General features: G+C 34.4%; 1 protein-coding gene and 1 long non-coding RNA gene across 6 annotated transcripts in view; one reads left to right on the top strand and one right to left on the bottom strand.

Moving 5' to 3' along the window:
* Positions 1–13,350, bottom strand: part of LOC110466410 — a 45,964-nt gene that overhangs the window by 23,725 nt on the left and 8,889 nt on the right. For 3 of the 5 annotated variants that reach the window (XM_021522866.1, XM_021522865.1, XM_021522869.1), the window contains exons 5-9: positions 12,804–12,917; positions 10,223–10,324; positions 9,965–10,059; positions 6,043–6,136; positions 4,556–4,650 (exon numbers count right to left, since the gene is read on the bottom strand). In XM_021522866.1, coding sequence (XP_021378541.1) covers positions 4,556–4,650; positions 6,043–6,136; positions 9,965–10,059; positions 10,223–10,324; positions 12,804–12,917 — 500 coding nt within the window. Of the gene's footprint in view, positions 1–4,016; positions 4,050–4,555; positions 4,651–6,042; positions 6,137–9,964; positions 10,060–10,222; positions 10,325–12,803; positions 12,918–13,350 lie in introns of all 5 variants that reach the window. The other 2 variants (XM_021522868.1, XM_021522867.1) reach the window with 2 other exon arrangements.
* LOC110466417 lies at positions 19–1,709 on the top strand. The gene is made up of 2 exons (XR_002464733.1): positions 19–125; positions 681–1,709. It is a non-coding gene; the product is annotated as an uncharacterized LOC110466417 (long non-coding RNA).

The following is a 13,350-nucleotide window of genomic DNA, read 5'->3' as shown; positions in this document are numbered from 1 at the left end:
AGGATCGGAGCGAATAGAGGAATTATTCTGATTGGACGAAATTAATCCCGCGCCAAATACGCTTCAGAAGAAAGTGGAGATGGAGAAATTTTCGAAAGACGGCAGGAAGGTTATCGAAGCCGAAGGTAAGAATCTGATTGGGATTTTATGAAATACTTGTATGAAATGTTAAAACTATGTGTAATTATGTGAAACCAGTCTGTGATCATGATGTTACAACGGTTTACATTGGCAACAACTCATCTGATTCGTCATATTACGGACTTATATAATCTAATCTAATTCCGTGGTCATATTTACCGTGCGGGTTTAGCAATGATATCGATACTGAAAATTATACGTTAGAAAACAGAATTGAATATATTACTGAGTGCTAATGGTTACTGCGTCCAAATTACCAAACGTGTGTGCGTGTGCACCCAATCCCACCCTGCCGAATTTGAAGTTTACAGTATGAATGCACCTCTTGAGATAGTTCTTAACTTGTATGAAATTTGCAGATAGATAATATATAATTTCAATAAAAATTACTGTCCCACTTGTGTGATATCAAAGCCCCCCCCCCCCCCAAAAAATAAGGTTGATGTACAGGGGCTTTGAAAATACAGGTAGGCCTATATACTAATTTCTACAGTATTTTATAAGATAAATGAAAAATTATTAACTTTTTTCTTATTCAGAAAATGGGATTACTCCTAAAATTTACTGACGCGGACATCAGAGATGCATTCGATTGCTTGATGGATCGTTTTGAAGTGTGCCAGATACAGAGTCGTCATGCTTTGCTGACATCGACACAAACAGGCAGTATTATTAGCAGCCAGAACCTGAAGATGTAAGCTTTAGTGCAAGATCTTCAAATGATAATTAAAGCATATGTGTACAAGCTCAGAAGATAACACCAGCCTGCAGGATGACAGTGATGTGTAAAATGTCCCAAGATATACAGCGAAAGATTTGCTATTGAAAAAGGATAAAAGAGGAATACCTAAAGCACCACAACAGTTTTTCAGCAATCTCATGCAAGATGCGGCAGACACGTACTGGCAATATTTAAAAAAAAGATCTCCCCTTGCACCAAATATTCTTGGAAAATAACAACGGTTTTTTAAAAATGTATTATCAGTGACACCTCAATTAAGCAGACATACAAAGAGGTATGGCAAATACTAGGAATAATTTTGCAAAACAAAAGAGAATATCTTTTAGATAAAAGTTTAGGCAAAAGAAGTTCTACCAAGAAAAATGACAACAGTAATAATTGGAACGTACAGTGTGGAGCTTGCAATTGGAAATAAAGTGTTTGTTACTGACAAAACAAAAACTTAATGGTGAAGGAATTATTATTTCCGATCCTAATTCCAAATTTGTTTAAAAAGCTTTGAACAAACTCAGTGATTTAGACGAAATAGAAGACGAACATTTCGAACTTCAAACACCATCAATTGTTACATGGAGAATGGATAGACTCGCAATAAGTAGACCGGGTAAAAAGTGTGCAAGTTCTACAACGAGGAAACCAGCATGTATTTGCATATACAATACAGATAAATTTCAAGAGTTTTGGGAAACCTGTATTCTACAACTCTAACCTAATAATGTCAGCTGTATCATATTCTTGAAACCACACAGACCATATGTGAACCATGCATCCATATTTCATATTTAACAATGCTAAATATGTAGCAGTAAAAACTTTTGCAAATATATATGTTATTCAACTGTCATTTTTTCATGTTTAAAAGATATTTGTGACGTTACTTGCATTATTTCTAACTTTAAACACAGCATGAATGATTATATATACCGTCATAACTGTAAATTCAGAATCTATTGAATGTCCATTATTATTGTTATCTTCATATAAGTGATTCCAATTTGAATTTCAGTGACCACTGGCTAGGTATTTCAGTGGAAATACCACTGGAATCCACTGGGCAATTTGGCCACAAATTCCAGGTCAAATTGCTGGTGGAATCCAGTGGTATTTCCTCTGGTATCCAAGTGGAATTCCATTGTTTATTTTCATATGGTATTAGACTTTCATGAACTTTCATGAAAGTTCATGAAATGTGGTAATTTGTACATGTTCATGAATGTTCATGAATATTTCAAGCATTTTCAATTCATGAACTTAAAATGGGACGTTTTCTTCATGAACATTCATGAACATTCATGAATTGTTGCCATTTTTCATGAATGTTCATGAATTCATATATTCATGAATATTCATGATTTTATATTCATGAAAGTTCATGATTTTACATTCATGAATATTCATGAATATTCATGAATTTATATTCATGAATTTTCATGAAATATTTTGCTCAAGATTATTCATGAAGTTTTAAGTTCATGAATTTCATGAAAATATTCATGAACAAATCAAGAACATTCATGAATATTATTCATGAATATTTCATGAACTGTTCATGAAGTTTCATGAATTATTCATAATCATTTCGCAGGGGATGTTTTGATTTTAAAGTATTGTCCTTAACACAACCAACTCAACAAAACAATTGGTTTTGAAATAAAAAATAGACAAAAAGGAAACAAACTCAAATGAATTATACAAACCATCACTCATGATGTAGAAATAATTCTCTAGGAAAAAGAAGTACAAAAAATAATTCACGCCAGTACAGACATTGGTTTCATTTTAAATATCATAGACTGTAATTGGCATAATAAGAGCGCCACGTGTAGGTAAATGAGGAAAGGTGACACGTTTTTCATTGAAAAACTTTTCTTGTATCTATAGTATTTTTACTATTTTCTCACTGTAGCCCCACTTCCTTACACATCATTCCGAACTTTTTTAAACAAATTACAATAAGATTTCAAGTTAAATAGGGTATATGTATATTTCAAAAGTGTGGGTTGTCATCTACACATACAGCACATTATACTTCTTTACTTATTGTGTATATTAGCATTGAAATTGTACATACAACAGAAACTAATGAATCCTGTGGTAAATTTCTCCAGCTGTAGTAAATAGTGTATGCTGCATATACATGTAATAGAATGGGACAAATGGATGTTTCTGGTAAGAAAATTAGACGCTCAACTCTCACATTAGAGTAATCAGACGTTTACAATAAGGATATGATACGGGCACAGGGTCAGGATAACAAGAATAGATGGGAACTTAAAATCAGGATTCCGGGACAAATCAGGAAATGTATGGAAACAAAATTCATGAAGAGAACTTCAATCAAGTTCAACAGAATTAACATAAGTCTTGTAGGGGAGTATTTCACATGTCAAGGAAAAGAAAGGAAAGTTCCGCCAGGTTACAACACTTCCAAAATTGTAAAATTATACATATACAAAGATTTTGGACATGACAGAGTAATTATGTACCTAGCGGAGTATAGTTTCTACAGGGTATATATACATGTAGTGCTTACGTGATAGCAAGATATACATATACCAATATACATATTGCACAGAGGCATACAGGTGTTGAGAAACCAATTTTATTCAGGTTTTTTATTATAGTTAATGGTATATGTATTCCTTTTTCCAATGTCATGAAAAATCAATCAAAACATGTAATTACTTTGTGTTTCCTCAAGTTTTGTGAAAATCTTAAAAAAGACATTTATTAAATTGCTGTATCTTTTTGCACAGACATTCACAGAAAGAGATGTCTACAACGGCCTTTCTCTAATATCTATTAATTGATATTGGGTGAGGCATCCAGGAAACAAGCAATTCGTGAAATTGTGTAGAAAATAAAATTTTACAACAACTTGCAGCACTGATCTACAAGTTTACTGTGATTGTGAAACAAAATCTACTGAATACTGTGGAATAATTGGATTCTCTTTGTTTTGTGTAAGATAGTACATGTACTACTGAAGTATAGGGATCTCGCTTGAATATGGCAGGTGAAGTCAGATAAAGCAAGTTTGGTTGAAATTTGGACCAATCAAAACACTGAGAAGTTGGTGGAACCAGCAGGAGACAGAGAAATAGGTGACAGGTATAGATAAAGGCAGATTCACCTGAGTGTGAGCTCTCCATGGTAGAATTTACAGCTGCAAAGAATCGGCATTGAAAGTTCCAGGTTATACCATAAAACATGCAAGATAGCGTACTAAGTGTCTTTGAACATAGTGCCTTTCATGCTTACAGTTCACAAAAGTCTTACTCTATGCACTTAATTATCAAATCCTTCAACCACAATCTAAATTCATAAATATTTATATAAAATGGAAGTTGCGCAAATGATTTTTCAAGCCATAATGAAGAAGACAGATATGAAAATCTCATTCAAATTCTTTAAAAAGGATTGTGCTGCAAACTAATACATACAGTAAAATACTGGCCAACTCTATAACGAAGCTCGGAGAACCTATAAAAACAGTTCACCATAAGCATATATTTTTTATGGGGAGCACAATGTATGACTTTACAATATCGAGAATTCAAACTAAGTGAGTTTGTACTGTATTTTACTGTATAAGCGAATGTGAGCTATAACGTATAATGGGACTGGTCGAAAGTTAAGAACACTGACCAATATAAGATTGGAGCTACATACCTGTGTGTGTACTCTCCACTGTAGCGACGCTGTCAATCAGTGACCCCGAGTCATCATTGTCCTCAGTGTAGTACAGATCACGGCTCCCGTAAGGTCTGTCAAAGACAGTCACACATTAGAATGACTTACTTCATACACAGATAATATATCTATTAGTTTCCTGTATGGTCTGTTAGAGACAACATTATCGAAAATATAACACCTTTTCCATACACATAATATAGTTAATGGTCTCTGATATAGTCTGTAAAAAAAACACTTAAGCACACCTTACATCATCTACACATAACATACTCAATACTACAGTCCTGTATGGTCGGTCAGAAGCCATCAAACATTTGCATGCCTGATATGATATGTTTATTTATCTTGAAATTTATTTATTCCAGGTCGGGAGCTGTAGCGTTCAGAATAAAGAGGGTCTGCTGTACATGTAAAATATGATATCTAGTGTAAATCTGAAACTTAACTATTATCCTGCAACTTTATCTTATATTCATTTCATTATTTACTAACATACCCAGGTAACTCACTTAATTTTCAACAAGGAAAAACATTTGAACCATTACTACATACATAATGTGATAAATCATATCCCAATCCATCATGTCAAACATGAGGTCAAGGTCATGGCTGGTAACCCCTTGGTCCCACCGCAGCCACCGATGTAGGCTGCCCATGTCACTCCGACAACTGTGAACTCCAATGTCTATTCATATGTCACAGTCATACATAAAAACTTCCCTGTCTATGTTGACAACAAATCCTCATGTCCAAAGATTCCAAACCCTCTGCTGTTCATATAGAACAAATACTTGAAAACCATCCAAAACTGGGGCTCACGTAAGAGGTTTTCCAAATTTCTCAGTCCTTTTTAGCATCAAAACCTCATTAGCACCTTTACTAATCTCTTATTCAGCACAACTTATGATAGGACTACACAATCACCATAATATACTATAATCGGCACCAAAAGTCAGTCAGCACTTCATCAACTCATTAAGTGTCAATTGATAAGATATAGAACTGACAGGTTAAAAAGCTGTATATAGTGTTAGGTAACAGTCCTCATCTCCAAACATATATATGATTTATTTCTCATAGCGGTGTACCTGTAGTCTGTCCTCACATTCCAATCTCACCACACTATTACACATGATGTAGTAGTCTCTTGCTCTAACATATTCAGACATCAATACCTGCCTTAATTAATTACCACCATGATTTCCTGGTACAGTCCCGAGGGACAATTCAACAACCAGCTTGGTCATCTAACCAGACAAACACAGGTATGGCTGATTGATTGATTGATTGATAGGTTTTACGTCCGCTTCACTACCGAGTAGTTCGGTTATCCAGCAGACGAATGTATGGCTGATTTCATTATATGACAGATAATGTGTCTATACCAGAAGGGCCCAATGCACAAGGGAGGGGTATTTGCCAGATTTATAGAATAAGAAACACAGGGTTGTTAGGTGTTTTACCTGTATGGCCGGAGCCTTGATCCCTCCCGGCGACGTGAGCTGTTGTCCGAGTCGTCAGGTGAGATGACACCTCCACTACTGGACGGGCTGCCGTCTATAGAAAAGCCCAACAAAACACCAATAAATGGACGCTAATGGTCATTGAATTATGGTCAATCATGTAGAGGGAAGGATCGAGTTTTCTAGAATATATAGCAGTACAATATGTAAATTGTGAATGTTCTTTTCGTCATCACCAACTATCTAAATCTATCCAGATTAATTTGGTTTGTGGAGATCTGATATTGTGAATGGAATATTCAAGTGATTTTCACAACTCTTACACCATTTTTATCTAATTCATAATAAAAATCACAAAAAAAAAAAAAAATGCAATTGAATATAAAAGCATATCTCTATTTGCACCTACTTTGCCAAGACTATATATAGTCAATATATAATTTTTATTGCATATAGTCATAGATTGAGGATTATTTCAATTGTGATTTTTATTAGGTTTGATTGTGTACTCGCAGAATGACTTGGTGAGTGCAGCACAATAAGGTAGGGCAACAATCTGTTTAATACAGGCTTACTGTAGGCATGTTGTTATCTTTATATACATTGTAGCTTACATTCTGTTCGGTAGTTATCTCTCTTGTTCCCTTTAATTAGCACTCTCATTTACCTAAAAACCCTTTAATTAGCACTCTCATTTACCTAAAAACCCTTTAATTAGCACTCTCATTTACCTAAAAACCCTTTAATTAGCACTCTCATTTACCTAAAAACCCTTTAATTAGCACTCTCATTTACCTAAAAACCCTTTAATTAGCACTCTCATTTACCTAAAAACCCTTTAATTAGCACTCTCATTTACCTAAAAACCCTTTAATTAGCACTCTCATTTACCTGAAAACCCTTTAATTAGCACTCTCATTTACCTAAAAACGAACCAGCTAAGTGAGAGTTATCAATACTTTCTCTACTGTATATATACCTTTCAAATGTGTCAGAAATAATAAGTCTAAATTAATTCCATTTTTTTTTTGTCAAAGTAACCTCACACTGGTTTCTTATATGTTGTGTAGAACACTTTTGGAAAGGAGAAACATAAACTTAATTAACATACATTCTTAATGCTTTATATTAAAATTATTAAAAAGTGCCCAAAACAGTTGGCGATACTGATTCTGTCTTGTCAACACCTCAAAGACATATGTACCCAGTCTTGTCAATACAGATATCTTACACCTTAAATGTACCCATTGTCTTGTCGCTTCAAATACTCAACACCATCAATATACTGACCATCTTTGTTAAAATTGTTAGGTAACATCTAATGATCTTTAATATACCTGTCTTGTCAATAAAGCTACTTAACACCTTTTAAGGTACAGGTACCTGTATTGCCAATACATGTACAGGAGCATGGCAATTAGAACACATATTTCATATGTTAATACAGACATCATGCACCTAGAAGATATTGACTTTGCCTTGTCAGTAGAGCTATCAAGCACCTAGAAGATATTGACTTTGCCTTGTCAGTAGAGCTATCAAGCACCTAGAAGATATTGACTTTGCCTTGTCAGTAGAGCTATCAAGCACCTAGAAGATATTGACTTTGCCTTGTCAGTAGAGCTATCAAGCACCTAGAAGATATTGACTTTGCCTTGTCAGTAGAGCTATCAAGCACCTAGAAGATATTGACTTTGCCTTGTCAGTAGAGCTATCAAGCACCTAGAAGATATTGACTTTGCCTTGTCAGTAGAGCTATCAAGCACCTAGAAGATATTGACTTTGCCTTGTCATTATATCTATCAAATGTCTTGAATGCCATGCCCAGTGTTGTAGTTAATTATGCATGACCAACAGATGTTCTGAGTCACTCTCTAGTATTTCTGTGGAAGCTCAAGTATTCAAATACTCAATGTGCAAGAGTCACACAATCATGTATCATATAGGTTTATTGACTTAAACATTTTTTACTTTGCCGATTCTTCTCCTTTATTTATGTTTCACCAGTAATCAAGTCTACTGTATCTTCCTCGTAATTACCCACAGGAAATTCATCATTAGGTACTGTACATGTACTTTGAACAGGCATGTCTTTAGAATGAATTGGGTATTAAATTTATATTGTACATATAATGTTCTGTATTTTCTTCAATTGAAATTAATTAATATATCTCATTCTCAATTACTCTACCTATCAATAAATCTCAAACTAAGGACTTAATTGACCATTGTCAGGTTTTCTGAAAACTTAAATCAACATCACATTAAGACACATGCATCATTATTATGAACTTTCATTAGACCAATTCACAACAAAGGAACTCATATCAAGTGTAGACTTTTCTCAAGTGAGTGATCATGTGGTTGGCTACAAATAACATACATGTGCTTTTAATGACAGAATAATAAATATAAAGCTGATTATACAATACTAGTTCTATTAACCGCCCAGACCAACACTATAGTGGTCACAATTAATACAAACATAGTCAAGTGGCCTTGTGAGTGATAATTGAATAAATGATAATTGGTCATTTACCAGTGGCCATGTGAGTGATTATTGGATAAATGATAATTGGTCATTTACCAATCTCAATCACAAAAATTGTCACTGAAGTTTCGGTCCATAACTTACCAGGTACTATTAATAGCATTGGTAACCTTGGCCTTGACACCCTAAACACAAACTGATTTGAGATATTCTCTAATCTAATTGAACTGTGTATAAAGATTGGTCAAAATTTGTTAAGAAATGAAGTTACAAGAGTAATGACCACAGACATAAGTAACACATGTCCTAATCAAGTCAAATAATGCAGGGGGCGTAACAAAGTTTTACTGCAATATTTTTCCCATTTTATATGTTATACTTAGGTGTTTTTTTCCCTGTTAAGCCACAATAATTTCTATTTGAAAAAATGCATCCATAAAACTTCTAAAATAAACCCATAACCCTGTAATTCCACGAACTAGTTCATAAACTTTTCTTCCTGTTCCATTTTCTTCAGACACTCAAACTTCATGCACATACATTTTACATGGTATATCACACACAATTCTGTTATATGTTAGAAAACTCTGTCAATGTTAAGTTAGCACACTCTCTACCTCTGTGATGACGACGGTATTTCTTCTTCCTACGAGCTGAAAATATTGCAAGCATGGGCATGCAGAATATATACTGTGTATATTGATATAGGTCCCAACACACAATATCAAAGTTATCTACAATCACAGTGTCCAATATTCTCTAAATAAAGTCTGCCATAAAGCCACAAAGACACCTTTACTGTAGACAATGTTTACTGTAGACAATTAAGTAAATAATGTTTCCAGTAGATAATGTTTACAGTACGGCATTCATGCTTCAAAATCAGAAATAAAAAATACATTGTGCATTGAATGGCCACATCAATATGATCAGATCTAGAGTGACTGCATCAAAGACCTTCTACCAGAGTTGATAACCTACTAGTCTGTCAATGACCTGTAACATGAACTTCACAGTTCCCAAATTGTTCTCACTTCATATCATTTTTTAAGTGTACCTAGGGTTCATGGATAGAATTTGAAAAGTCAGAGGCACTTGAAAAGATTATATGAGTAACTTTCTTTTAACATATCATGTACAATGTAGTCACATAGCATATTTGCTAAGTATGTATAAATAATTGTTTACGTAATACTTGAATTCATACGCAATGCCCTTCACAAATTTTCGCAAAAATTAATAAAATAAGTAACAGTGAAGTCAGCGTTTCTAAAAATGTGGAATAAAACATAAAGGTCAGACTGGATGGGATGCTGTAACAACACAAGGCTTATATTGCAGAAATAGCAAGAATGTTTTGTATTTTTTTCAAAATAATAAAACAACTTAGCTGTGAACATTTGACATGCTTTTCTCTGTGTATGTACTGACCTAACTGCGGACTGTTGCCACCGTATGTTTCCTGTCGGTCACTCCCAGACCGCGACAGTCGGGCACTCTTACTGCTGGACGGACGGCCATCGTCACTGAAAAACACATGTAGTCGATGAAACAGTGTCTGTAAATCTGATATCATTTCAAATAATGTATGTGAATATTAAATTGACATTTTTATTTTTCTATAAAAACATTGTTGCTAAAGAAACAGAGATTATATTGTTAATCTCCAGGGACAAAAATAGTCCTTACCCAGCAGATGATGAAGCATGTCTACGGTCAGTCAACGATGTCGAGTTATCATCATGACCCAATGGTGCAGCCTCCTCTGACCTACTTCTGGTATGCCGCTCCCTAAATATAGATAACCATATTTAATTAAGACTCTTCTTCCAACAAAGATTTAATTTACATGGAAGATTAGAAGATCTCTCAATGTTTTCATCTTCCAAAAAACATTTTTATAGGAATATTTATGAGATATATAAGATTTTCGTTCCTCCAAAAATCTTAATTGCATTATAGATTGGTGAACATTTCAATCCCTGTGAGATATACAACGCAAGGATCTCTTATTCACACTTAGAATGTAGTAACCACACATGTATGTACTGTACCCAGTACCGGTACATACAAGTGGTGATAGGACTTGTAAAGGGAGCTTTGGTTAAACTTTAAGTATAACAGGCAAGCTGATCGGAAGATCATCTGAAGTATAAAGAGTATAAATAAAGCAAATAAGTTATGAATACATTAACTGAAGTATTGAACAACTGAAGTATAAATATATCAACTGAAGTATAAATAGATCAACTGAGGTATAAATAGATCAACTGAAGTATAAGTAGATCAACTGAGGTATAAATAGATCAACTAGAGTAAAAAGATCAACTAGAGTAAATAGATCAACTGATGTTTAAAAGATCAACTGATGTTTAAAAGATCAACTGAGGTATAAATTCCGTCTTTGCGTATTGCAGAGTTATCTTCTCTTGGGAGCAGGTATTGATTGTTACGTCATTGGTTTGTGTGAGAAAAGTACGTCGTTTGCTCAAAAATTGATGAGGTTAGTCTTACAAACAAGTGACGTAACAATCAATACGTGCTCCCAAGAGAAGATAACTCTGAAATACGCAAAGACGGAATAGATCAACTGAGGTATAAATATATCAACTGAAGTATAAATAGATCAACTGAGGTATAAATAGATCAACTGAAGTATAAAGCTACTTAGGTACAGATACATCAACAAGGTTTAGACATCACAAAAGATGGGCTTCTGAAATTAACCAAAGTGCACATAATGAGGTAGTTTTCTACGGGTATGTCTTTTCTTTTGTGCTGAAGAATACACATATTACATAATGAAACATGTACATACACAAAATATATAACATAAAATACTTCATTGGGTTTGCATTGAGCAGCAACCTCTGGAATGGCAATTCAATACACATATATGTACAATATTGTAAAGAAAAGATAGTATATTTATGTGAATAAGCTGGCATGCTTTGACAAACATTGACACCTATCCAGGATATATATAACAAGCAAATTCGTGGAATTTATATCCCCCGCTTGCAGGGCATATTGTAGGTTAACATTGAGGTTAGGTTTAAACATGAGAGTATCGTGCTGTTGAGACATAATGTATAGCTTGAAACTTGGAGGAAAAAACCCACCTATACCTCATTTATTATCCCAAGTACAATGTTTTACAATATTTTATTGAAACATCTGAACAGTATATACAGCAATTATAACACGAAAACCAAAGAGGAATTTGGCTAATATTTGATAGAGTTACTAAGCGGAAACTGCAGATAATGAAGTTTTTCGTTAATCAAGGGGCCACAACTCTGCCAAATGGAGTCCGATTAAAGTGGTTGTCAAACTTGGCCGAGCCCTTAATGCGTTGAACCCTGTCACTCAGTTTGAAGACAATCAGATAATATTTGCGAGAGTTATTGAACAGAAACGGTAGATAATTAAGTTTTTCATTATTCAAGGGGACATAACTCTGCCAAATGGGGTCCGCTGAAAGTGGTCATCAACCTTGGCCGTGCCCTTAAGGCATTTAATCCTGATATCAAGAAAATCGGTTAACATTTGTAGTAGTTATTGCACGGAAACGAAGCGTGACAGACAGACAGACAGACAAACCCAAATTAATATCCCCGTTTTCGGTGAAAGCAGGGGATAATAAAAATATGTCGGCTAATAACCTTTAATGATACAATTGTTATTGTGTTAACAGTATGTATGCGGCAGAAAGCAATTATCTATATATAGATTTTATCAATTAGTGATTGGATTATAATTTCGTATTTGAAGTTAATAATCAACAAAAATTAGTAATACTGTGAACTACAGCATGATTACTTGAAACAACATGTAATTAATTAACTCAGTCTTAAAACTTATACAATATTATAACCTAAAAGGATGTTTGACAACTATCGATATAATTTTCACACTTAATCACAAAAGAAATTATGAACACATAATGTAAAATGTTTAAGTAAAAGAATGCATTACATTGGGTGGTGGAGTTAGTATGAATAGGACATGCAGGTTTGGGAGTCATAAAGGCATGCCCTATAAGGACCTTAGGAGATATCATCATACCTCATAAAAATTCATACAATTAACATGGCCCCTACTTTGTCAATGAGACTAACACTACCAACAATAACATGGCCCTTTGGGTGCCTCATTCTCTAAATGAGAATCCCTTTGGGTGCCTCATTCTCTAAATGAGAATCCCTTTGGGTGCCTCATTCTCTAAATAAGAATCCCTTTGGATCCTTCATTGATGGCCACACTGTACCTGTCGGGACTAATCCTGAAGTCCGGTGAGAGGTCACGAGGGTCGCTGTATCGCCGCTGATGGTCCGGTTGCTGGACTGGGCAGTTGTCCAGATCAGTAAGAAAAAAACGTTCACTGCAAAACAGGATTGGTGGTGATAGGTAGGGGTGAAGGGGTACACTCAGGGGCACACAGGGAGGGGCATGCTCTGCTGGACATGATCATGCTCAGTTCACTGACTTTAGATCGCGTAAATTTAAATTATATTTTAAGTTAAAAGAAAATTGCAAGTTGTATGTTAAAAGACATCTAATTCCCTTAGATTACACTTTCAAATGCATCAATCACCAAATTTTTTCCTTTTTTTTCACTTTTCTTTTTTCTATGAATTCCAGATAACCATATTTATATGTCATGCCATACATATCCCCCCTTACTTTATAAGTCACACACAACTAATCCCTTATTAATTCATGTACTATATATTCATCACTTATTCCTTATTTTCAAGTTGATGATAATCAAAGATAATCTGTAGAACAAAGTTTAGGGATGGTTACCAGTTATA

Source organism: Mizuhopecten yessoensis, unplaced genomic scaffold (genome assembly GCF_002113885.1).
Source record: "Mizuhopecten yessoensis strain PY_sf001 unplaced genomic scaffold, ASM211388v2 scaffold11133, whole genome shotgun sequence".
Taxonomy (NCBI): domain Eukaryota; kingdom Metazoa; phylum Mollusca; class Bivalvia; order Pectinida; family Pectinidae; genus Mizuhopecten; species Mizuhopecten yessoensis.
This window is presented reverse-complemented; position numbering and strand designations above follow the sequence as displayed.